At 38.2% G+C, this 27665-nt stretch overlaps 1 protein-coding gene across 3 annotated transcripts in view; it reads right to left on the bottom strand.

Annotated features, from left to right (window-relative positions):
• The window catches only part of PDE5A (phosphodiesterase 5A), a 141510-nt gene that overhangs the window by 100233 nt on the left and 13612 nt on the right, over positions 1-27665 (bottom strand). For all 3 annotated transcript variants that reach the window (XR_003606763.2, XM_028087393.2, XM_028087395.2), the window contains exons 2-3: positions 18774-19362; positions 9442-9531 (exon numbers count right to left, since the gene is read on the bottom strand). Coding sequence is in view for 2 of the 3 variants with exons in the window: in XM_028087393.2 (XP_027943194.1) it covers positions 9442-9531; positions 18774-19362 (679 nt within the window). In the remaining variant the exon portion in view is untranslated. The remainder of the gene's footprint in view (positions 1-9441; positions 9532-18773; positions 19363-27665) is intronic.

Raw genomic sequence — 27665 nt, 5'->3', positions numbered from 1 at the left:
CCAACGGGGCAGAGAGGCAGACAGAAGCAGGAGGAAAACTGGGGAGACTGAGGCCCTGGAAACTGGTGAAAACACTCTGTCCTGGAGGAGGGACTTATCACCAACAATGTCACAGGCTGCTGACAGGCCTGGCAAGGTGAGGACTAAGGAATGATTGCTGGCTCCCTGTGGAAGTGACGGGACACTGCCAAGAGCGGTTTCCACAGAGTGGGAAGAGCCAAGGCTTGGATGGAGTACGTTCAGGGGAGAATGGCAGGAAATGGAAAAAGGGACAACTCTTTTCAAGGAATCGCTCTGATGGTGATCAGAGGAATGAGGTGGTCCAGTGGGTGTTTTAAGATGGGAGAAATAACAGCATATTTGTATGCTGATGAACCTGTGTGGTAGAGAGGGAAATTTTGGTGATCCTGCACATGGCGAGTGGGAGGGGACCTGCTGAGATGTGGCTTTGAGCAGGTGACGTGGAAAGAGAGCCGGTGCACAAGTACGAGACTGACCTTTGCCATTTCATGGACAGTCTGACCCTAGAAGTACAAGGGAGACCAGAGTATATGGACTCAGATGCAGGGGCAGGGAAGGGGGACAGAATAAGTTCTCTTGCAGAAGTATGCTTCTAATTGCTTTCTTTACTGACACCGTTAAGCAAGGCCATCAGCTGAAAGTGGGGTGGGGAGGCAGCACTGAGATTCGAGGAGAGAGGAGAAAGTATTCAACAGTAAAATAACATAGCCAAAAAAGAGAGATAACTGTTTTGATCCCCACAAACCAATACTTTCTGTTGTATGTTTTACTTTAGGGAACATCATAACGCTCCTCTGTTAGATCAATCTAAAAAGCCCAGAACGTATTCTAGATTCTTCCTTCTGCTGATTTTTCCATTATATCAATCCCTCCACCTCCTCAACAGAAGTGTAACAAATCCACTTCTTGTCTCCTCTGCCTCAGCCTGGGTCCACTTCTAGCCTGGGTTACTGCAAATTCCTTACCAACTCCTTGCTTCTGGATACAGTACTTTCTCCATGTCTGAACAAATATGGAAATTATTTACTTAGCAAAATCTATCAAGTATCAAATTATGTGGCTTTGAGTTATATATTAAACAAAGAAAACTGTTCATCCTCAATGCTGTGGCCATACAAACCTTTCAATAATAGCAAGTATTTCCTGAATTTAAAAAAAAAAAATTCCACACCCCCTCTGCCTGGCATTGGAGGGCTCTTCATGATCTCGCCTCTGCCTGCCTGCACAGCCTCGCGTCCAGGCTCTTCCTTCCTTCCAGCTTATACTCAACACTGTGCCAAAGGACTACACACATTCCCTCTGCTTTTGATCCACGAATGGATGTAGAAAACACTGGAGCAGAGAGATAATAAGAATAAGCCAGTGAGCGTTTCCTGTGGATATTATGGAGCAAAACATTTAAATTACATGCAAACAGTGATCTCATGTAGACTTAGCATTTGTGACATAACATTTCAGAAGCCTCTTAATACCTTAATCATTTGCCACAGCCGAAGAAGCAGACATTTTCCTCATTTCTCCTCAGTCTTCTTCCTTTTTTTAAAATTTTCTGCTTCCTTCCTTCTCTTTAACTTACACCAACTGGGCACAGTGTACATACCAACCCTCCACCTTTCTTTAAACACAGCCTATGTCGCTTCTGGTAATTCGTGTCATTTTTTAGTACATGAAAGGGTGAGAAATAATCATTTTAATTAACGAGCAGAATTTCTCTTTTATCCTCTGGCCAGTTTTAAGGAAAGAGAATAAAGCCTCAAAGGACATCTGGTACTGCTGGTTTCAAAATATCTCCTCAAATTCTTTGATACTTCTCTCTTCAAGAGGCGGAACCTAACTAACCCTCCCCCCCCCGTCCCCTCTTTGAGTTGGGGCTGGCCTCCATGCCTGCTTTCTAGAGAACAGAATATCATGAAGTGAAGTTGAGCAACTCTAGAGGTTTGGTCAGATAGGCTCTGGGTGCTTCCTCCTTGCTCACTCTCTGCCACACAGTGAGGAAACGGAGTGCCCCGTGGAGAAGCCCATTCGGCAAGGAACTGAGGCCTCCTGCCAACAACCACATGAGGGAGCCCCCTTGGAAGCTGGGAAGCGGGTACTCAAGCAGGGGTCAACCCCCCCTGCCTAGATCCCAAGTGCTGCCCCCTGCAGGGAAGCTGGGCCAGACCCACTCAGCCGGCCAAGTCGCTCCAGAATTCTTGAGCCACAACAAACTGTGAGAGAACATATATCTGGTGTTCAAAATCACTAAGCTTAGGACAGTTTGTCATGTTGAAAAAGACCACTAATACAATACTGATAATCATGAAATAATATGTAATAATCAAATAGATCTGGAGTTCTAAATCCAGGTTACTTTCACTTTATTTCACTATGAAGTGATGCAAAAGAGAAAAATAGGATTCAAAAATTTTATAAGATCATCTCTCGCTCTTTTTTTTTTTTAAATTTTATTTATTTGAGAGAGAGAGAACAAGCGTATGAGTTTGGGATGGGGGAAGAGAGAGAAGCAGGCTGCCCCCTGAGCAGGGAGCCAGACACTGTCTTAATCCCAGGGTCCCAGGATCATGACCTGAGCTGAAGGCAGGAGCTTAACGGACTGAGCCACCCAGGCACCCCTCTTTAAATCTTCTTAAATATTAAAAAAAATTAAAAATTGAAAAAAAATTTTCTTAAGCCTGGAATATTCATTTCCACTCTCTGGCAGAAGAGAAATAAGTAGAGATTTTTAGATGTGGATATAAGAAGGAGTACAGAGTACTTTAAAAGTTTACATAAAGCATTTTATATGTAATCTTAGCTCTTAATAAGTGAACACAGATGTTTGCACCTGTATCTATTGAGAGTAGCAATATCATTGACAACTACCTTAATTCTTCAAGAATACATGAAAAAAATGAAAATTATTTAATAATTAAAGTTCCATCCAAAGACTAAATTATGTAGTTCTGGGTTAGATATCTTACAAAGAAATTGTTTATGATTATCTGCAACTTGTTCCAGACCTCTAATATTCATTATTCGGGGCCTATATAAAACTTCTCAAAATTAAATTTATAAATGATTACATTAAAATGTAATGCATTCCAACAAGGGCTGGAATAGTTATCCTGAAAGTACCAATGAAGATAAACCTCATATTGAATAAAACATAACCTTCAGTCTGATCCAAATTTTCTAAGCATTAAAAATAAGATTTGGGGAAATACAGCCTCTGGTGAATGTAATCGCCAGCCTCAAGCTGTCATTCACCCTTTCTTCTCCTGGACCAGCAGTGTGGCCTCAGGGATTTAACCTATTAGCACTGTGTTTTTCATCTGCTGCTCTTAACAAATGTTTTTTCCTTAGGAAATTGGTTACCATCTTCTTTGTAAAATACACTTGCTTATTAATTAAAGGGCAATGAGGAAAAGCAAAGAGGAGAGATCCTTAATATCATGACATCAAGTCCAGAACAAACGGAAACTTTGCGGAGCACTTTTGTTTTGTTTCTAAAAACAAAGCTACGAGAAAGAGTCTCACAGGGGAATAAGTGTAATGAACACTTCATAAGTTTTTTTTTTAAGATTATTTATTTATTTTGAGAGAGTGAGAATGAGAGAGAGAGAGAGAACATGAGAGGGGGGAGGGCCAGAGGGAGAAGCAGGTTCCTCGCTGAGCAGGGAGCCTGATGCGGGACTCGATCCCGGGACTCCAGGATCATGATCTGAGCCGAAGGCAGTCATTTAACCAACTGAGCCACCCAGGCGCCCACTGTATAAGTTTTTTAAAAAACCACGTAAGTACCCAATTCTTTAAGATTAAAATAGATCTAAATCAACTGACAGTCTGCAATTAAACTCTGCTTCTTTTTGTAGCTGTATTTTCATCTAGCCTGACTTAGAATCGAAGGATTCATAAAGCCATAATGTTTATCTGTTTTAAGCTTACTTGTCAAATTTAAGCACGAGATCACTGGCAAGCATCTATCCTGCCTCTGCCCGCTCATGTAAAGCATGTATGTGCCTCCCTTAAGGCTGTGGGATAAATAGCAAGAATCTGCCAAATGAGACATCTTCCCTCTGTAATTTCTGTAGGTCTCAAAATCCAGTCCACTTTTCATCCCTGTGCCTTTATTTTATAACTGGAAGTTTGTACCTCCTAATCCCCATCACCTGTTTCCACCTTCCTTCCCCTCTGGCAACTACCATTTTGTTCTCTGTATTTATTTCTGATTTTTTGTTTGCTTATTTTGTTTTCTAGATTCCACATGTAAGTGAATCAGATGGTATTTGTCTTTTTCTGTCTGACATCTTTCACTTAAATGTTGCCTAGATTTGAATCTCAGCTTTGCCAGTTTTTAGTTAGGTGACTTTGGGTGAGTTCTCTGAATGTTCCATGTCTGTTTCCTCATCTGTTAAGCAGGAACAAATAATGACTACTTCATATGGCTGCTAGGAAGATTAAATGAATTAATATATGCCAGGTCCTTAGAATAGTTTCCTTGGGACAGCAGTTATTTCCAAGGTCCTACCCCACCGTCTTCAAAGCACTCTAATATACAGCCTGGGCCAGCTCTCTTCTCTCCCTTGACCCTTCCTCTTCTTGTCTTCATTTATTTTTCTCTAGCCAACAGCTCTTTGACCTTTCCAAAATAAATTATTTTAGCCCCCTCAAGCTTCTCCAGTTTTTCTCCCCCACTTTGCCCATTAACCCCATTCTCTCAGAAGGGAGCAGGAGAGGGAAAGATTATAAAACCTTACCCACTACGATTCTTTTCAAAAATTTCTGTCACAGAAGTTTAACAATATCTATGATTCTCATTCCTAAAAAGGCACTGCTATCTCTTACACTTAAGATTACAACATTAATGAAAAGAACTCCTGAAAATGTTTAATTAGTCAGAATATTTCACAGGAAGAAGAGGCAAATGAGGAGATTATATATTTCGCTGAATCTTAAAGATTTTCTTCAATTTCCTGGGCTATGTTATAGTTCAGACTTTAGCATTCAATATTCAGCTTCTCCATCCAAGCAGCTTTCCAGAGTCAGTGCCTATGTCTTAAGGGGTCATTAAAAAGTCCAAGGACATTTTATAAATAATCAATAAAATAAACTGTTTACCGACTATTCATAAGATCACACTTCATTTTAGGTTCCCTGGTAATTAGTTGGAATAGGTATTGGCTTACTCAGTACAGTTGGCATAACACAAAGGGAAGGCACCAAATTCATTTTGCTTCATTTATGCAAAAAGCATTTTTCTTTTTAAGCTGAAAGTTAGAGGGTCACAGATTAGTTAAGTCAGGGACTGCACTGGTTATCATTTGAGCCTAATTGGCTGGTTATCCTATAGTGCTGATGACCTCTTCATATAATTTTATTATTCCTTATTTCTCAAAAAAGCTCTGTCAGTTCTATGTCTCCTTTTAAAAAAATAACATATATTGATCATCTTTAAGCATGCCGGGAACTATGGTAAAACCTCAGCATACATGAATGCCTCTGTCCTTCACAACAAGGTAGGTCCTTTTATAACACCCAGTTTGCAGATGAGGAAACTGAAAACCAAAGGGATTAACCAATCCCATCCTGACTACTCACCAAGTAAGTGTTAAAGATGGAATACAAGCCCAGAGGAAGCAGTCTTAGCAACTGCTCCCAAAAGCCTTACTTATGCCTCTTCATCTTAATTTCAAAAATTTTGTGAGAAAAGGAGTACTTCTGTATGTAATCTTTACTTATAAAAGTAAACACTGCCCTGGGTTTGTCTACATAGCTATAAATTTAAAAATAATTCTGAAAGTCGTATTTGCACCTTCTTAGTGGCCTTGGTTCTTCGTCAGCCAAATAACTTTTTCCTTTCCTCCCCCCCCCCCACAGCTGAGTATGTCCATGCTTCTGTTTCTCTTCATTCTTTTTCTCTGAAGAAAATACTCACAGGAAAGAATTTTGAACTGAGTGGTGCCAACGTTGGGGGAGGAGAGAGCAGGTGGGAGAAGGTAGAAAATGGGGAGAGTCAGGGAGACCTTTAAAAAGCGGTGTTTAGAAACCCTCCCTTCAGTGATGTGACTAAGTGTCCAGTGAAGTTGCTGAAGGCTTCTTTGTCCCATGAAATGCTTGGTGTGAGAGAACTTCTGGGGAGACCAGTAAAGACCCCTGGCTTCCCATCCAGTCATTAGAGGGTAAAGCAGAGATAGCAGGAGAGGATGCGGGAACATGGAGGCAGGCCGACCAAGGATGTTCAGGAACCCAGCAGGAATCTTAGGGGGAGCTCTGGACAATCACAATCTGGGGCCTGCAGCTGGACCCACTTGAATCAGATCTGGAAGTGAGCAGACAGCCCTTGGCTGAGAGTGGGGTTATATATTCACGTAATAAGTTCAAATTATCCTAGGGGCACCTGGGTGGTTCAGTCGATTAATCATCTGCCTTCGGCTCAGGTCATGATCCCCGGTTCCTGGGATCGAGTCCTGAGTCGGGCTCCCTGCTTGGCGGGGAGTCTGCTTGGCCCTCTCCCTCTGCCCCTCACCCCTGCTCGTGCTCTCTCTCTCTAATAAAAAAACAAAAACAAAAACAAAACAAAAAAATGAATTCAAATCATCCCCACTAAAACACCTAAAAGTTTTAAAAACTGATAATACCACATGTTGCCAAGGATGTGAAGCAACTGGAACTCATACGTTGCTGGTAAGAACGCATATGGTACAGCCACTTTGGGAAAGTCTTTGAAGTTTCTTATAAAATTAAACACCTACCATATGACCTAGCAATTCCCTTCCTATATATTTACCCAAGAGAAATGAAAGCCTTATGTCCACACAAAGCCCTGTATGCAAACACTGACAGTGGCTTCTTTCGTAATAGTGGGTTGCTTCACAAAACTGGAAGCAACTCAAGTGTCCATCAACTGATGAATGAATGAATAGTCAAACTGGTATATTCCCACCATGGAATAAATCACTCGCCAATGAGAAGGAACAAATTACTGACACATGCAACAACATGGACAAACCTCACAAATGTTGTACTAAGTGAAAGAAGCCATACACAAGACTACATACAGTAGGATTCTATTTACATGACATTCTAGAAAAGGCAAAAACAATAGAGACAAAAACAGACTGGTGATTGTTAGGGGTCCGGGGTTGAGGGAGGGTGAGGACATCGATTGCTAGGGGTACAGGGAAATATCTGAGGCAAACGAAATGTTCTGTATCTTGATTACAGCAGTGGTTACATGACTGTGTGCACATTTGTCAAAATTCATCACACTGTACACTTAAAATGGGTGGACTTTTATCGTGTTAAATTATACTTCAATACAGCTGGGGTTGTTTTTGCCTGTTTAATTTAAACCATCCTCACAGGTCGTCATAAAGAGACCAACACATATGTCCTGCAGTCGCTCTCTTACAGAAGGGCAGCCCCACACCCTTCGCCTTGGTGATTTTGTTGCACCATTCTCATGGGTGCCCCCAGTCCCCAGAGCTGGTGAGACTGCACTATTTAGAAAGAGAAGTTTAATCAGAGTGTGATTCAGGCTGGCTCTCTTGGCCAGTACAAGGCTGATTTTTAGGCCACAATTTTAACCGTATACTTAACTAACTGGAAGCTGAACACTGTCTTCTCAAGTGCACAGAATCACAGCCTCTGGTTTATAACTAGGGCTATCAGATAAAATACAGGAAGCTAGTCAAATTTAATTTCACATGAGCAACAAATAATTTTTAGCGTAACTATGTCCCAAATATTGCATGGGACATGCTTTTTATTTGTCATATCTGGCAGCCTCATCGTTAATCCATGTATGGCCTTTTCTATTTTATTTATTCATCCACATAATTAACTAACCAATTAATTTGTCAATTAATAATTGAGTAATTAATTAATCTCATAATCATGTTTTAACTGCAGGTATTTTTAGTGACTTTGACTCTAACTTTCCCCTTAAAAACCCACGTAGCAACTCTAAGGCACTGAGAATTTATTTTAGACTACTGAGACTACTGACTCATTTAGGATCCTGTTAGTCAAATTATGATCCACAGACTCAGGGTGTCAGCATCAACTTGGTGCTTGTTACAAAAGAATCTCAGGTCCCACCTGGACCTACAGAATTCAGAAACTGCATTTTAACAAAATCCCCATGGGATTCATGTGCACATTAATATCTTAGGCGCACTGATTTAGAAAGCTGTGTTTTAGGAAAATTCCCAGGGCAAATAGCAGGCTGGATTGGAGGGAAACTGGCTGCAAGTATAGAAGCCTCTTAAGAAAATATTTTAAAAGTTCAAGCATTACTACAATATCTGAATTATGACAGTAGGTAAGAAAGGAAAGGAACTGAAGTGAGAAAAACTCCAATGGAAAAAAATCAATGGGACTTGGTAAAGGACTGGATGGAAGAGAGAAAGGAAAGATGTCAGAATGTGAAAATAAGTCAAGTAGAATCATCAGAGTGCTTCTAGTATCTTTGGCAGTGGTTCGGTGGTTCTCGAACCTAGCTGCATGTTGTCATAACCTGGGAGCTTTAAAATACTGATGCCTGGGTCCCAACTCCAGAGACTCTGATTTAAAGTGAAGCCTGGGCATTAAAATTTCTAAATACTTCCTAGGTGATTCTAATGTACAGCCAAGGTTAAGATTCCCGAGTACAGGCATCTTGTTTTCAGTCTATTTGTTTTCACTTAGGGTAGTGATTTTCAACCCTGGCTACACTTCAGAATTATTTGGAGAGCTTTAAAAATATATCAGTGTCTACACCCTGCTCTTAGAGATTCCGATTTAATTGGTTATATTTTAGAAGTTCCTCAGTTGATTGTAATGTGCAGCCAGAGTTGAGAACATTTAACTGAAACATACAATTTGATTGATAATTTATTAACTTTTTTTTTTCAAATAAGTATGAATGAAGAGGGAAGTCAGTGCTAACAGAATCCAAACTTCTAGTTAGGTGAAATATAAACCCAAACATTTCAGTTGCTTGTTATAATTTCACAATGAAATTTACCTGGAATTAGCTATAATTTTCATGTTTTCGAAACCTCATTTTAAATCCCCCCACAAAATCAGCTGGTAACCATTACAATTGAATAACCATTATGAAATGAGCATTATTCATATACTTCCAACATAATATAAAGTAGATTCCAACCACACCACAATTATGTATCTTGGGATAAAATAAGGTCCTGCGGTGGTGATAGGGGGTGAGGTAAGGAAATAAAATGTCTGAAATCTATTTCTAAGTCAAAGTAAAGTCTCTATCAAGATTCAGCCCTATCTAAAGTCTAAATAATAAAAAAAGAAAAAACAAGCAGAACACTTACGCACTTTGTAGTTAACTTGTCACTATAGTATTATTTCATAAGTATGCAAAGTAAAACTTCTTTTTCCGAAAGAAAATGTTTCAAATGACCTTTATAAAATGGAAAATTGGCTTACCTCTTCCCTATGATTCTTAATTGGCATACAAAGAATACTCTGTGTCCTGTAGCCTGTAATTTGGTCAACTTCTGCATTGAACCGAGGATCCTAAGTAAGGAAAAAGAAATTCAATTTAATGACTGACCTGTTCAGAGATTGATTTGATTTTTCCGATTTATAAGATTAGAAAAATCTAACCTTCGACTTACCTTATTGCTCTGAATGACAATTTTATCAGTGGAAAGACATCAAATCATGTGAGTACATATCATCTTTGACAAAGATATATTTATGTTTTTTAGTAACTAGTGTTCGTGAGAAACAAAAAAAATACAGATTCAAATGTTCAGAAATAAAGGAAATTCAAAATATTAACCAATTTAGACAGCATTCCTTAGACTCACGGAAAAGTGGCAACTCTTCACCTCTGTAATACAGTTTGCCTGTTCCCATATCTCACTATCTGATCCTTCTGTGCCATCCAAAGGAAAGCATCTCTGCTCTGGAACTTTTCCTCTAAAACCTACCAACTCCAAAACGACCTGCCTAATACTGACTTTATTTCCCTCGTAATGGTTGTTTATATACTAACTTAGTATTCTGTTCTTCTATGCCAGGTGTTCATAAGAATTTTAAATATTCTTAAATGTTCTTAAATTTTAAATTTTAAATATCCCAGGGTTCATAAGAATTTTAAATATCCTCATGTGTATGTGTGCATAAAAAAAGCTGCACAGCCTCAATCAGACTGTAAACAACTCCTTAATCTTTGTATTTCTTTTCCCTTTTACAAAGTACATCATGCACATCCAATAATCACAAAGGACTTCTGAGAGTTGTAAAGGTTCTAAATGTGGTTAAAGAAAGAAAGGTATAGGCCATTATCCTTTGAACTTTAGATTGGGAGTGCCTGGGTGGCTCAGTCGTTAAGCGTCTGCCTTCGGCTCAGGTCATGATCTCAGGGTCCTGGGATCAAGCCCCACATTGGGCTCCCGGCTCGGCAGGAAGCCTGCTTCTCCCTCTCCCATTTCCCCTGCTTGTGTTCCCTCTGTCTGTCAAAATAAATAAATAAAATCTTTAACAACAACAACAAAAATAGATTCGGAAGATTCAAGTTAGGCTGAAAACTCTAGGAGGGGCTTTTTTTTTTTTTTTGGTCCTTCACTGTATTCCCAATACTAGCACAAAAACTCAAAAGCATTTGTTAAATAAATGAAGGAATTTATTAACAAATGATATCACAGTTATCAGATGTGATCATTTTTAGCTTATTATAGTTTAAAACAAACACTGTAGGTAAGAAGGAAAACATACTACAAGAAATGGACAGATACTACTATATGAGATAAGATTAGAATGGGGCGCCTGCGTGACTCAGTTGGTTGGGCGACTGCCTTCGGCTCAGGTCATGATCCTGGAGTCCCGGGATCAAGTCCCACATCGGGCTCCCTGCTCGGCGGGGAGTCTGCTTCCCCCTCTGACCCTCCCCCTGTCTCATGCTCTATCTCATTCTCTCTCTCAAATAAATGAATAAAATCTTAAAAAAAAAATAGAATGGAAACAAACATACCAGAGCATAAACATCTGAAGGAGTGTTGTTCCCCTCAAAGCAAAGCCTTGGGAAGTTACATGCTCAACCTAATAGCAACACTGCTCTAAAAACTCTGCTTTTGGAATTCCCTTCAGAGAATATGGAATAGACACACTGGAAAACCTTCATCTTTGAAAGTCATTTATTTATTTTTTTAATTAGTCCGAAGTCATGCAAAGCCAAAGCTGTGAATGAAGTAAATGATTACAGTAGATTCCATCAACTGGGGTCAGAAACGAGGCCAATTTTCCCAGGAGAGACCAAACTTGGCGTTAAAGACAATTTCAAAAGAAAAGTTATAAAATCAGTATAAATATTTTATATTATAAATAAATACTACTGCATTTTTGCTTTTTTTTAAACATGCTCAAAGTTATATTGAGACACAGAGAAAATGTTGGCTGAATATATTTTTAAAAAATTATTCTTAAATATCATACTAAAAAGGCAGGACACTGATATTGATGAATTAAAGAAGTAAAAAATTATTAACTTATATAGTGGATTATTCTACAAGCTAAAAATCAAAATATGAATAAAAATGCATCCTCAGAAACTATTTTGTTAATGAATATTTGAATTACAAGAACAATTTATAAAGAAAAAACTTTTAACTATCTAATCAAAGCAGTAGAGTTTAACAAACTGAAATTAATAGGGTTCTCGGAGCATTGGGGGCATACTAGGAATTTAAAATCAACAGCAGCCTTGGATCCCACTTCATTGAAGGAGGTGGGAGTAATGTATGCCTCAAATTCACTTTAGGTGAATTCTGGCATCTCAAAGAATTTTCCTAACAATGCACTCAGTGCAAAGGCAATATACATAGAGAACCTTTAACCCCTTTAGGTCCAGGAAACACCAAAGAAAACATGGAGCAGTACTATTACTGGGATTATTCCTTTCACTGTTTATGAGAATATGACAGTGTAAAAAAAAAAAACTTAAGCCTTGGACATCCACTTGCTAAAATAAAGAACTGGTACCAGACTTGCCCTCCTACCGAAAACTGTAAGACTAGACCAAATATATGAGACAACTAAACCACAGACCATGAAAAAGGGAAAGACACAGGACAACCACTCTGGCTCTCTTCCTGGGAGCATTTTCCTGCTGGCAAGAAGGCAGATGGTACCCAAGTGTAGCCACTGTTCCAAATGGAACTAAAAGGAATTCAGGGCTTCTAAAGTGGCTAAAATTTGCAAGGCAAAGTACCTAATAAGAGAGCTACATCGGGGGATTATGGGGAGAGCTAAAAGGAGTGGCAGAAGACTGAGTGGCTATGCATTTCAAACATGTATAGGGTAAGACTCTAAGACAACCAGCTAAAAATTATGTGTTGGAGGCTGAAAGCAGAATGGTGATACCAATTAGGGAAAAGTTTGGAGACACTGGAGTTCCAGCTCAACCATTCCACCTCAGGCATTCAGCTGAGACACAGAAAACCACTCCTTAGGAGTAAGGACCATTCCCTAAGACCGAATTCAATCCACCCTAACAATAACACCAAGCCTGACAGGGCCAAAAAGATCTTTCAGTAATTGAACTGCCTGGAAGAACAAATGTCAGCCCTATTTTAAAGAAAGACAATATGATCCAATGCCCTGCAAGAAAACATGTAAAATGTCCAGCATACAATCAAAACTCACACCTGTGTGAAGAGAACAGGAAATTGCAACCCATAGTGAGGAGAAAAAGTAGCCAATTGAAAATGACCCCGAGATGACTCAGATGTTGGAATTAACAGACAAGGACTTTAAAGCAGCTATGATGAATGTACTTAAGGACTTAAAGGAAAATGTGCTAATAATAAACAGATGGGAAACTGTAAAAAAAACAAAACAAAACTATTTTTAAAAACTCAAATGGAAACTCTAGAGCTGAAAAGTACAATGTCTAAAATGAAAAGTTCCTTAGGCGCCTGGGTGGCTCAGTCAGTTAAGTGTCTGCCTTCGGCTCAGGTCATGATTTGGGTCCTGGGACAGAGAGTCCCACATCGGGCTCCCTGCTCCGCGGGGAGCCTGCTTCTCCCCCTGCCCCTCCCCCAGCTTGTGCTCACGTGTTCTCTCTCTCAAAAATAAATTTAAAAAATTAAAATAAAAAAATAGTGCTTCCTTGAGTTCTGTGAGTCATTCTAGCAAATTACTGAACCCGAGTGGGGAAATCAACTAATCTGTAGGTGGACATAAATGTGGGGACCCTGTTTGCGGCTGGTATCTGAACAGGGGACAACCTAGTGGGACTGAGTCTTTAGACTGTGGAGTCTGTGCTAACTGGTGGCAGTATAGCACCAGAAGTTAGTTACTAGATGCTACTAATAGTTAGCATCAGAATTGAACTGGGTTGTAGGACACCCAGCTGGTGTAAAAGTGAAGAACTGATGGTTGTTTGGAAAACCAAACAAGGTCTCAACATTGACATGTGTGGTATTTCTGCCCAAAGTACCTAACTTGAATCTCCTCAAAATGCATTCTACAAAATAATTAGGCTGTACTCTCAAAATATATACTTGAGAGTATATAGGCTATACTCTCAAGAAAGAGAAAGAAACACTGAGAAACTATTCCAGATTTAAAAGAGACTAAAGAGACATAACAAGCATATGCATTATGTAATTCAGGATTAGATCCTTGACCAGAGGAAAAAATAACTATAAAGAACATAATGGGACAATAGACTAAATTTGACTATGGACTATTAGGTAATAGCACTGTATCATAAAATTTCCTGATTTTGAAAAATGTATTATAATTGTATAAAAGAATATTGTTAGAAAATATTCACTGAAATATTTAGTAAAAATGTTTCCAACTTATTAAGTGGTTCAGAAAAGCATTATGTATAGGGGTGCCTGGGTGGCTCAGTCGGTTGAGCAACTGACTCTTGATTTTGGCTCAGGTCATGATCTCAGGGTCATGAGACTGAGCCCCTCGTCAGTCTCCACACTGAGCATGGAGTCTGCTTGAGATTCTCTCTCCCTCTCTCCCTTCCTCTGCTCATGCTCTCTCTCTAAAATAAATAAATAAAATCTTAAAAAAGAAAGAAAAATAGTATGCATATATTACTGACACACATTGTATGTAGAAAAAGAAAATGATAAAGCAAATGGGGCAACACATAAATAACTAGAGATTCTGGGTAAAGTGTGTATGGAAGTTTTTTATACCAATCTTACAACTTTTCCTTAAGTTTGAGATTATATAAAAATAACAGTAACAGAAAACAACATAGTAGTCTTGCCGATTTATAAGCTAGTTTTCCTCCACAGAGTGGCATTTTTAAGACAACCCCTAAAGATTTTTAGACCACTGAACAAAGACAGATATAGCAGTTCCCAAACTATGTTCCATGGGGCACAATTAGATCATGACAGATTAGTAGATTCATCAAGATTAAAACAATCGCTGGTGCTACTTCTTTCTCCTAAAATTCATTTTAGAAATCATTTTATTCATAGAAAATTCATTTGAGAGAGCTCTTATTTCTTAAGAAAAACATCTTGACTAAGTGAGACGTGCAAAATGAGAGATGAGACTGATTTATCTAGACAAGGAATACAAAAGGAGTAATAAAGTCATCAGGGTGGGAAGAATAGTAGCTACATAGTGGAGGCCACATGAATTGTAATGAGACCCTTCCCTAAAACCCTCCAAGTCTTCTCCCTAGAAATCGTGGTATACGTGGAGTGGATGTCCTATGGAAACAGAACAGGGGCCTGTTTTGCATTCCAATTGACTTGGGAGAAAGAGGAGTGTTTTGACAATATAAATCCTTTGACAGGAAATCTTGGAGAATCTTAAGGCTTCTGTAGGACATGAAACTAGGTGTTCAAAGCAATCTGTGATGGTCAATTTTAAGTGTCAACTTGACTAAGATAAGGAATGCCCAAATAGCTGGTAAAACATTATTTCTAGGTATGTGTGTAAGGATGTCTCCAGAAAAGATTAGCATTTGAATCAATAAACTGAGCAAAGATCTTCACCAATGCAGGTTGGCATCATCCAAATCACTGAGGGTCTGAACAGAACAAAAAGGCAAAGGAAGGACAAATGCACTCTCTCTGCTTAAGCTGAAACATCTACCTTCTTCTGCTCACCTGACCTCCATTGAAGTTCCTGGTTCTCAGGCTTTTGGACTCAGACCCGCAACAACTTACACCATTGGCTGCCCAACTCTCAGACCTTCAGACTCTGAATTACACCACCAGCTTTCCTGGTTGTCCAGCTTGCAGGCAGCAGGCAGACTGTAGAACTTCTATGCCTCCATAATTGAGTGAGCTAATTTCTGTAATAATCCTCTTCATATAAATATATATGTATTGAAGAACCCTAATATACAATCCATTCTAGATACTGGATAGTATCTAGTTTTCACATAGAAGGAGAACACCAAACATTTATACAGTTGTTCTGATTACTATATGTTAATATCTTATTATAAATAAATGCTGTGCCACATTCAAGAAAGTTACATGAATGATGGGCTGATGCAGGAGGAGTTGCTGTGTGATTGAACATCTATATATAGCCAGCAAATACCCTCTCATTGGTATTTGTGATCTGATTGAGAATCACTGGTTTAAGTTGTGGATCTTGTTTTATACTTTAAATATACGAATGTGCTATCTTATTAGTAATAAAACAGCTGAATTATCAAATTTATATCATTCTGTCACAAAGTTTTAAAAAAATGAATCAAATGTTGACTTCTTACAATTGACTTATCTATGAGACTATTATTTATTTTTAGCTTCAATCTGAGCATGATTATATTTCACAGCCACCTTGTGGTTTTCCATTGCTACACTGCAACTTTTCAAGGGTCCTGTGGTCAAACAGGCTTTAAGAAATGGGAGATGAACCATGAGAGACAATGGACTCTAAGAAAAAACTGAGGGTGCTAGAGGGGAGGGGGTGGGGGATGGGTTAGCCTGGTGATGGGTTTTAAAGAGGGCACGTACTGCATGGAGCACTGGGTGTTAAACGCAAACAATGAATCATGGAACACTACATCAAAAATTAATGATGTAATGTATGGTGATTAACATAACATAATAAAGAAAAACGTACTAAGAAAAAAAAAAGAAATACGGCTATAAGGTGTCATTTTTACAGATACATGTTTAAAGAGGTAGGACTCAGAAAACAGAATGCATTTTCCTATTCTGACTCCTTTCACAAGAAGCTATGAAACACGATTGTGATTATTCAAATTACGGGTGGGGCTGAATAATGAATTATCCATTAGCCAACTGACTTCCACTGTCAACACCAAAACAGATCAACTCCACACCTTCAGAATGAAATTCCTGGGACACGTATAACTTCTGCTAAGGCCACTGTAAACAGAGATCAGGGTGCCAAGGGTGAAGCAGCAACATGAAGAATCCGCAGGGTAAGAGGCTTCACCCTGGAAGTACCGCAAATCAAGGACATGAGCCTCTTTCAGACAGTAGTACTAGAATTAAATCATTACTGACTGAAACAAAAATTACACTGTCAAAACTTTGAAAATGGCAAGCATATTAAACAAAACTGCACATAAATGAAGCAATTCTCAGAGCTGCAGAAACTTAGAACCACACAGACAAATGAAGGCTTTCTCAGCAAAGCTGAAGCATATTTATGGTCCTACTGTACTTGGGACTCTGGTGCTATTGAAAAGCGGAAACCAAGCTGTCACCTAGGACAGGAAGGGAATTCTGCAAACTTGGCAGCAATGCTTCAGCTGTGTCCTTAATACCCCTCTTGTAGTGAGCTACGGTGTGACGTTACTACAGAGCTCATGGAAGTCACGGAGATAACTCCATGAAGAATCACAACGGAATAAACCACTGTATAGAGTGAATTCTGAAAAATATCTCATGATTTCACCCACCTGAACTATCATATCTCAGTATTCCTCACTAGTGACCATATCTATTCACCAAATTTCAAACCCTCAGTCATCCTCAACTCCTCCTTCCCCCTCACTTCCATCTCCTAGTAGCTGCCAACTCTGGCAGAGTCCACTTCTTCACTGGAAATCCATTCCCTTCTTTTGCTCGTTAAGGCCGGCGCCTGGTTCAGGTCCTCACTTCCTCACACTACTAAGTAATTTATCCTCCCAGTTTCTAGTATGTTTCATTTAATGACCACTGCACAATCCATCCTGCTAAATCAGTCTGAATCATACCAACCCCCATTTCAAACCATCTTCAATTATTCCTCATGGCTCTGGACCACATACATCCCCCCAACCTGGCATTCAAGACTCCAGGAATCTCCAGGCTCTGCCCTCATAGCTCCTCAACGTCTACACTGACTGTTGCCCACACATGTCCATACAAACACCACATGGTGCACCTGCCCTGTTGCTTCTTTCAACTTCTCTTTACATCTGTTTCTCACCATGCACACAAACCAATCTATTCAAATCTTATCTATTTTCCAGGGTCCATATCAAGCATTGCTTCCTCGGAGAAACATTTCTCTGCTCTCCAAGTAATGTCATCTCCTGCTTCCCTGAACCTACCACATTTTCCCTGGCATCTGTTATGATCTGCTTTCTATGCTACTTATCTATCCTATCTACTATATAATTTTCATTCAATCAATATTTATTAAGACTTGACTATGTGCCAAGCATTGTATTAGGCATCGGGAATACAGGAATGAATAAAACAGCAATGACTGCTCAAATTACATAGAGGAGTTGCAGGCCGGGATTACCACGGAACATTTAGAGTGTACCACATAACAGGTAGCTAGAACAATTGTTCTATCAAGGTGCTAGAAAAACCTGGTAAACAAAGTGTCATTCTGTTAAGATGCCTTGGTTAAAAAAACATAATTCTATTAATAAAAAAGATCATTTAAAATGGGAAATTTGAAAAATCATATAGTGTAATCTTTAAGCCCATAATTAGAGACCTATATATAATTACAGCAAAAGTGGAAGAATACCAAATATTTCTGCTGAAATATTTTACAGCAACGATTTCCATTCTTTGAAGACATAAATTTATTTAACAAAATGAAAGAAAGGATGAAAAGAAAGAAAATCAGATTTTCGTGTCAATGGGACTTCAAATAAATGAATATAATTAATTTGAATGAATGAACAAATGGATGGAAAAAGACTACTGGTTTGGTTTTTTGACAGTTTTTAGACCTAGCATTTTAGAATCTCAGTAAAATCCTCAGAAGTTCACGTGGCAATAACAGATAAGGATATCTATAGTCAGCAGGTAAAGAGAAGAGAATACAACTGTGACATGAGCTATGTGAAATTACCATGAAGGAGAAAAACAAGACAAGATTTCTCTATGGCACATATCCTTGACTCAAGCTCCAGTAAAGAAACTCATTTAAAAGATGGAAAAGTTCTGGGACGTCTGGGTGGTTCAGTCGGTTAAGGGTCCGACTCTTGGTTTGGGCTCAGGTAATGATCTCAGGGTTGCGGTACTGAACCCTGAGTGGAGCTCTGGGCTCAGCACGGAGTCAGCTTGAGATTCTTGCCCCCTCCCTCTCCTTCTCCCTACTCACACTCTCTCTCTCAAATAAGTAAATAAAATCTTTTTAAAAATAAATAAGAGATGGGAGAGTTCTTACCACACATACCAGTTTGAAGTATGCAAATTACTACATCTCAGTGATCCTATTACATCTCAGTTTGAAATACCCACCCCCCCATTCACAGCAGGTGTCCAATGTTCCACCCGTGTTCCACACCCTCTCCTCCTCACCCCGCTCCCCTGTCTCAATGATTCCCTATTTACCTCATAAGCATCTTTGATGTTCAAGGGCTCACCAAGTGCTGCCACGTGTCCCACAATGCCTTTGTTCCATTCTAAGCGGATACAGTTATTTGAAGCTTCTTCCAGCGTTGAACCTTCTGCAACATCAAACAGGCGGCTGATAAGAAACTTGTCATTGGAGCTGTCCTCACAGACCAGAAACAGCGAATAGCGATCGGCGGAGATAAGTCCATGAATATGCAAGAAAATTTTGTGACATAAGGCTGTGACATCCAAATGACTAGAAATATCTTTCACTAATTCCAAGAGTCTTGAGCACTGGTCCCCTTCATCATTATCAAACCTTCGGGGGGTTAGAGGCATCTGTTCCCTCTTTTCTGAGTCAGCGAGGAAGCTCACAGTGCCCTCAGAATCCTTGACAACAATGGGTCTAAGAGGCCGGTCAAATTCGGAGGCAGAGATTTTCCTGGTTGGTGTTCCAGGTGCACTGCTATCTGCACGAGGACTCTGCTGCGAGGGGCAAGAGCAAGATTCTGTGTGGCCTCTGATGCCTTCCTTGCACACAGGGATGGTGTGGACTCTCTCAGCGAACCAGGCATTGACCATTTCTCTGCAGGACAGAATGCAGACAGAGTACACATTTAAGAAAGAAAGGGGCAATCCCTGAGAGCTCTTAAAAACTCTCTCACGGCAAACTGACTAGATAATTATTCAATTTTTCATAGAAAATAAAAACAAGGTGGTTTATTTAAGAGTTTTATTTTGAAAACCTGTAAAGAACAATTGCTTCAATGAACATTTTAATCAAGTCTGATGCCTATACACATAGATTTTCAGATATCTGATTTGCAATGCATAAAGCATCAAGTCTGCTTCTTTCAAAAGCAGTTTGCATTAGCATAACAGACACTAGATTTGACAACAGTCTTAGGAAAACATAAATATAAAAATTAACTCGCTGTCTAAAACATACAACTTGTTCTGAAGTTAAATGTTTGAAAATTTAAAACAAATATTTATCTAAATTTGGCTAGCTAATAATATGCTTAATTTTAGATAATTTTATCTATATTGCTATATACAGATTAGATTTAGAAGGGGGAAATACAAACAATTTGATCTGGTATGTAGAAAGATTACAGACTTCTGTAAATATTATCCTAATAATGCTTGTTCAATAATGGTAAAAATTATCTCTTCTTCTAGATTATCTAACTCCTGGTATAAAGGAAGAAAATTAAAAAGTAAGCAATACCTAATTTTAAAAATTTAGTCCAAGATAATTTAAATTATTTGTTTTTAATGTACCTCTCTGTTAAAGAAATCCACTTGAGTTAAAGGCTTCATGGTGGGTGATTTTTTTTAAACAAACATCAGATCATACACATCAGAAGGACTGTTCAATTCAAATGATTCCCCTTGCAAGATTGTAATCTTATACCAATTGATAGTACCACGATTCCAGACACTTTTGGAGCTCTTCTTTTGAAACTAATTTCTAAGAAAATTCATAAGGTAAATAAGGATATTCGTTTTCTCTCAAAGTTAGATCTTGTTTTTCACTTAGCCTTCCTCTCAAAACTAACAAATAAAACCCAAACCAAACCAGACCAAAACAAAAAACCCACAAAAACATAAAAAAAACCCTAGAGTAACAGTTAACTTAATCTCATATGCCTATGATTTGACTTTTCCCAAAACTCAAATTCACCTTAAAAGACAAAAACTTGCTATCATTGAAGATATTTAAAAGAATTTGCCCATAATAAAAGCAATACAATCCCCACTCTACAATGACATATTGATTATTTTCACTAAAAGGCCAGGACAAAAAAAGTTTGACAATGCACTATTTTGGAGAGTGTTGGTATACTACTCTTCAATCTTCTTGGCTGTAGTAAAAATTGTTACCACCTCGTTGGAGGTAAACAGGCAATATCTAACAAATTTTAAAATGCATTTATCCTTTGTTCCAGAGATTCTACACATGTGGCAAAAGAAGTGCCAGCATATTTACTGTAGCACTATTTGTTATAGCAAAGGTAACAAGCTACCTGTACCACCACTGAAAGGCTGGTTAAATACATAATGATACATTTATACAATGGAATAGTAGGGCAGTTCTTGAGAAATGGTTGTATGTACCGCTGTGAATAATTTCCATAATTTATTAAGTGAAAAAAGAAGAATACAGAGGGAAAAAGAAAAGGCTGACTTATTTCTGAATCTCTACTAAAAGTTTTCCATTTTTGAAATATTCCCTTGGTTATTTTGTTTTGAACAACAATGTATTATTTGGTAAATATCTAGTACTCTGAAATAGTACCAGTCTAGAATGGAATGGGTAAAAAAAAAATAATAACAGATATTCTCAGGATGACCTCAGAATTTCAAGTGTTGGATACAGTTATAAAAAGCCTTTCAAAGATCCTTTAAGAAGAAACACTTACATAACTCGCCAAAATTGCAGTAGCGGTGCCAAAGACATTGATTTCAAAAATGCATGTGAAGCTGTCAAAAATGTACAAGAAGTTTCCAAATAAAATTGTTTTGTAAAATGTAGATAGGAAGAAAGCACTATGTCTAAATTAACGTATTTTATGTGATTTAAAGATATGTACATGTAACTTAAATTGTTAAATCAATATAAAAATAAGCATTTGAATTATTTCAGCTACCATTCTAAAATTTAGTCCAATTTATTTCTTATCTTCTTATTGTAAAGTGGTGATCAACTGTTTTTTAATCAAAATATCTACCTGACAAATCCATGAGGATATCTAAACAACTTAAGGCAACTTAAAATGGTTAAAACAGAATTCCTAATGCCCTACCCATCATCTTACTCCAATTTCACTCCCTGCCAGTTTTCCTCATATTAATAAAGAGCACCATCACCTCCCTAGTTACTCAAATCAACATCTAGGAATTACTCTAAATTTCTGTTACTTTCAAATCTCACATCTAAGCCAAGTCCTGTCAATGTGACTCCCCAAACCTTATATCCCAATCCGTTCACATCTATCTCTTGCATTACATCCTGGCCCAAGTCCACTATGGCCACAGCGCCCCACTGGTCTCTCTGTATTACACTTGCCCCCCCCTTTCAATTCATTCTCCCCACAGCAGCCAGAGAAATCTTTAAACAAAGTATATCTTCACATCGTTAATTATCCTACTTGGCTTCTCAGTGAGTAGAGAACAAAACCCCAAACTCTTTTAATCCCCTACCACAGTTCCACTTGCCCAGGCTGGCCTCCCTGGTGCTCCTCAAGCACCCCAAGCTCTACCTGCCCCCAGTCTGGAATGTTCTCACCTCACCTATGTCTTGCTGATCACAGCTTCTACATCCTCCACTCAGACAGGTCTTCTCTGGTCATGCCACCTAGAGGGGCCTCTGATACATGAGGTTCTCACCTCCCAGCACCTAAATTCTTATTACTGGATATTTTTCTTGTTTGTTAATCTGTTGTTTTATTGTCTGTCTCCTCCAACCAGATGTAAATTTCATCAGAGCTACTTGTCTGTCTTGGAAAATGTCTGTCTCATAGTCTGTCTACAATAAATAATTCTTGAGTGAAGTGAATGGATCAAGAAGTAAGGCTCCTAAATTACGTCAAAAGGGACAATAGTCTTTGAATATCTGAATGCTGGTATATTTGTTACGGAAAATCAACACTGTGGTTTAACTATTAGTATTTTTCACCTCTTGGATGAAAGCCTCCTACCTGACTATGGTTAATTTATCCTCACATAACCTGCAGGGCCTACTATATATCTTAAATAGAGCCAGTGCTTAAAAATTCTTTGTTATATGTTTTTTATTACTATATTTGTCTCACAAGTGTTTTGTTTCTAGTTATTTTCTTGGTGAGATGAACTTAATGTTAAATTACACAGGAAAAGCAGATCTTGTACGTTCACTCATTCAATCAACAATTTTCATTAACCACCAGTCATGGGGGAAGGGGTTTCTCATGACCGCATTATTGATTATCTGAGTCCCTATAGTTATACGTTTATGCAGGAAAACATACGTTATCATAATATCAACCCCAAAATAAAATTAAATTATTTCTTACACTTCTCTCTCTTCACACATCCCTTGAAATTTTGCAGTGTATGACCTAGGTGGTTATATGAAGTGGGCTTTCCTCTTAAGACTATCAATCCTCTCCCAATAATCTTTTAATATTTCAGTCTCTATACAAATATATAACCTGCAAATCAAAATTCAAATTCTTATATAAGATACAGAATTTCTAGAAGTAGAGCAAAGTAATGTTGGAGAACCATTACAATACTATTTTTTTACAACCATATTACATTATATGACAATTACATTACAATATTACACAATGCCACTGACAATTAAGGGCTACGCCCAGTTAAAGACCAGCTAACAAATCAAGAAAGAATCAACAAGGAAAACGACATGACAGATACTTGAAAAGAGAATTTTATTTAAATAATTATATTCAAGACTAAGAAATGTCCTTGAAAAAACTGATGAAACATTCAAAATATTAATTTGAAAAACTATTTTTTGAAGAAAAAAAAAGAAAACTCTCTAACCCTGTTGTAAAAGTCAAACATGGAGAAGTTAATTGACTATGTTTTGTTAAAAACTGTTTATTCTAAAATTTAGCATGGAATTTTCATCATAATATAAATTTTATTAAATCTAGGACAAGATTAATCTACTTTCATAATTTGTGGTTCCATTTTCAAGATATAGTTCCAATCAAATCCTTTCCACTGATTTTTTTTTCCATTTTAATTGGATTCATGCTTAAATATCCTTTTTTTTTATAGAATGAATTATTCTCCTAAGGCAAAGATGTGAGTGTATCAGGCACTATGCTGGGCACCAGACAGAGAGTACTGAGCTCCCCAGGCAAACCATTCAGTGACCACTCCTCCAAAATTGAAGTGTATGTTGTGTTCAGGAGTTAACTTATATACATATTGGATTTTGCCATCATAAGAAGTTAAATGCAAATGCACACAAATGAATAAAGATGGAAAAGATGACTGTGGACATGTCAGCTATAAGGGTAAAAAGTACCAGATGGGATTCAAGAAACCTAGATGGTAATTCTGACTGGACAAATCATGCCTATGGCTAGGATAGGATCTCTATTTTCACTTCTCTTCCTTGATTTTGTGGGATTTTTAAAAGTACTTATATTAATGATACTGGGAAAAAAGGGGGGGCACCATTTTATTTAAACCTGGTAAGGCAGGCATTAACAATCCTGCTTTCTAAATTATGAAGCTAAATTAAAATGGCTGAACCAAAGACATTCTATTCGGTAGCAATATCAGGAGTCAAATCCAGGTCTCCTTTTCCAAGTCTTATGGCCTGTAAGAATACAAACGTTCCCAGAACGTCAGTGCTTACCACGAAGGAGGCACTCTGTAAACTTCTAGCTGCGTATGAAAAGAGTCAAACTCATATTCAAGCATCCAAGCACAGAGAGAATAAGATCACTTAACAATAACACATTCTCTAACTTAATTTTTTGCACTCAGATCATAAAAAGATGGCACATTAAGCCACTGAGGTAAAAACTGTCTCAAAGGACTCGGAGGATAAAGATTCTTAAGGATAGTGTCCTGAAAAAAAGCTGACTGAATCCCATGTCTGTTTCTCTGAAACCAGGTCGTGTTTTATAAAAAAAAAAAAAAAAAAGCACTGAAAAAAAATGTATCATGAATGTATTCGAGAAGAGTCGTTCTTAGGGTTGCTAGATTTAGCAAATAAAAATACAGAACACCCATGGGCGCCTGGGTGGCTTAGTTGGTTAAGCGACTGCCTTCGGCTCAGGTCACGATCCTGGAGTCCCTGGATCGAGTCCCGCATCGGGCTCCCTGCTTGGCAGGGAGTATGCTTCTCTCTCTGACCCTCCCCCCTCTCATGTGCTCTCTCTCATTCTCTCTCTCTCAAATAAATAAATAAAATATTTAAAAAAAATACAGAACACCCAGGTAAAATTAAATTTCAGATAAACAATGAATAATTTTTCCGTCTAAGTGGTATCTGAAATTCAAATTTAACTGGGTATCCTGTATTTCCTCTGACCACACCACTCATTCTATATTCTTTTCCCCAACTGAAATTGTTGGCAGACAGACAACAAAGAAAAGGTGGGTTCTATACAGCATACTAATGAGTTCCAGGCTATCAAAGCACTAACACAAATTTTATCATCAAAAGAGCACAAAGGACTATCACATTGTGATCCTGTGTATAATAACTGAACCTTTAGAAAGCGAACAGATTAATAATTTATAGTATAAAATTCCTCTGTAAACCAAGTTCTTTGATTTTACTCTCAAGACCACACCACGCATTTAATAGAGAATAAACAAATTATAGTTGACTCATAAAAGAGAAGCTGACTAACTGCTAAAAATCCTTGGGACTACAAAGCATCAAGGGGCTACATTTTGGGGAGTCCTAAATTCTAATCTAATCTAAGCATTTGCTACCAATGAATTGTATGAACAGTAGCAAACAATTTTCTTCCTCTGAGTTTTGACTTCATCTTCTATAAAACAGGGAAAATGCCACCTGTTCTGACTTCTTGATGAAGTGCAAGGTGCTGTCTTCAGCAGGGTATAAAGTCAAGAATACCAAACAGGCCATCAGAAGGTAATGCTAGTTCCAGCTATAGGACTACACAGATGTGAGGCTGAACCACTTAAAATTTCTGTGGATTTCCAGTCTTCCAGTTGTAAAAACAGGCAGCCGTATTAACAGGCCACGAAGACCAACCCCCCCCCCCCCCCCCCGCCCCGCGCGGACACACAAAGGCTGACTTTCTCAACAGGCCATCGGTGATCATTAGGTCAGTCAACTCAATGTCCTTTCCCCCTCTGCTTCCTCTTTTTTAAGTGGGAGAAGGACCTCCTTACTCCTTCACTCACCGCTCAGGGCAGATACAGGAGTCAAATTAGAAAATGCTTGTAAAGCCATTTCAAAGTCTCCTCCATATTTTGAAGATTTCGCTATCTCCTGTACCCTTAGCACTCATTCCAATGGAGATGCAGGGCTGGGGTAGGAAGCGGTGGCTGTTCATTACTTCATAAAGTTCTAAGAATCAGAGAAAGGATGAGGAGGAAAAGGTGTTCCTGGTGTACAAACCCACAGGCTGAGTGGGCTCACAGGGTCTGGAAACAGGCTGGCTACAGGCATCCTGATGACTCAAAGCCCTTGGCCAAAGCAGATACTACAGAATGCCATTCTTGATAGAATCCCATGAAGTTTTCCCTCCTCCAAAAAGATGAGTTCTATCATAACTCTAGACAAGTTGCAGCCTAACCATTTGAGCAAAAAGAAGGAGAGAGACACAAGTTCTGCAAGGTATTTGACCCTGTGTTACAAGCACTAATAACTTAGGGACTCTGCTTTCGTGGATAAGCATGTCCTTGCTAACTGCCCAGCAAAGCTGGGAGCAATCAAAACCACGGCGGCCCTCTTGAAGTTTTTCTGTTGACTTCATTTTACAAGGCTGTTAACAAAAGCTAACAGGCCCTAGACACTTGAAATCAAGCCACGACTAAGGAAAATGCAGTGAAAATTGATGCCAAGAATTTATATTCGATGACAAGATCCTGATGTTTAACAACCCATCCAAATCATTCCTTCTCTCCTTACCAAAATCTGTTTTATGATCCTCCTAGTCACTTATATCTTTCCTTATTTTATGACACAAAGAATTTACCTCATAAATGAGTTGTATTATATGTTTTTTTTAAATGGGTAAATTAAATATCGTTTTGTGTTTGTTTGTTTTTAACTTTTACAATATGTCTTAAAATAACTAGAGAAACCCTGGAGAGTACCAACATCAATGCTGGAAGTTATTCCTCTCAGGTAACACAATGTGAATATCATCCGTGCTTTCAAACTTGTATATACCTTAGATTCTGCTCAGGCTCACAACGGGACTCTTTCCAACACTGAGCAAGTAAAGAGCCCAAAAGACTGATATTAATTAGATGACAGGAAATAAAGCCAAATGGCAGTTGTCAAAAACTTGCCCTGAGTTGTCATAAATGTGACCTGAATTTTAAATTTCAAATCTTTTTAAATATTAATGAATCCTATCAGAAGTTTATTATCTTAATATTCTACTTTAGGGAAGACTCTTGCAGCCCAAACTGCTCATGCAATGGCAATTTGATGTAAAAGTCAGCGTCATGAAGAATAATGTTTAACACATTTTGATTTCACTGAGGTTCTTTATAACACCACCAGCACTGTACCCTTCAAAATGGTGTCACAAAGTAGGTGGAGTGCCCTACAAAATTAAATGAGTTCATGCACCCCAAAGGCCAGGAAGCCAGGTTTTAGCAGCTGCTGCAGGAAAAGGCTGAGCTGGATATTTCTAGTTGGACATTTTTGCATCTTTAGGAATACACAGAGGGATGACCAAGTTCATTCATTTGTGAATGATAAAAAAGATCAAAAAAATTCGGGGTGGGGAGAAAACTTAGAAGGTGAATTGTCTTTTTTTACAATGGTTGTAACAGAGTTTATTTCCTCAAACTTATAAACATGGCAGAGCCCTGTGTACTTATATTTTTTAAGTAGATGAAAAGTGTATCATTCTTAAAATGATAGAGTCAACTAACTTGATTTAAATTAATGGTTCAAACCTAGTAATATCTTTTTTATGGATGTTTAAATAGGTTTAAGTTTGTATAATGGGTACACTTCATCTTCTTTCTAAAAATATTATTAAGCTGATCAGTAATCCTCATTGAAAAAATGAAAGGTAACTAAGGCACATACTCTGTTAAGGATCAAAACTTTTCCTCCTTTTCCAATTTCTCATTTTCACTCAAGATTACTAGAGACCTATCACAGGAAAGAAAACTACAATTTATAGTTTGTGTTCTAGA

The sequence above is a fragment of the Eumetopias jubatus genome, unplaced genomic scaffold, assembly GCF_037043125.1.
Source record: "Eumetopias jubatus isolate StellerSeaLion01/CBP00866 unplaced genomic scaffold, mEumJub1_p1.0 scaffold_2, whole genome shotgun sequence".
Taxonomy (NCBI): Eukaryota; Metazoa; Chordata; class Mammalia; order Carnivora; family Otariidae; genus Eumetopias; species Eumetopias jubatus.
Note: the sequence above shows the minus strand (reverse complement) of the source record. Positions and strands in the feature narration are given on the sequence as shown.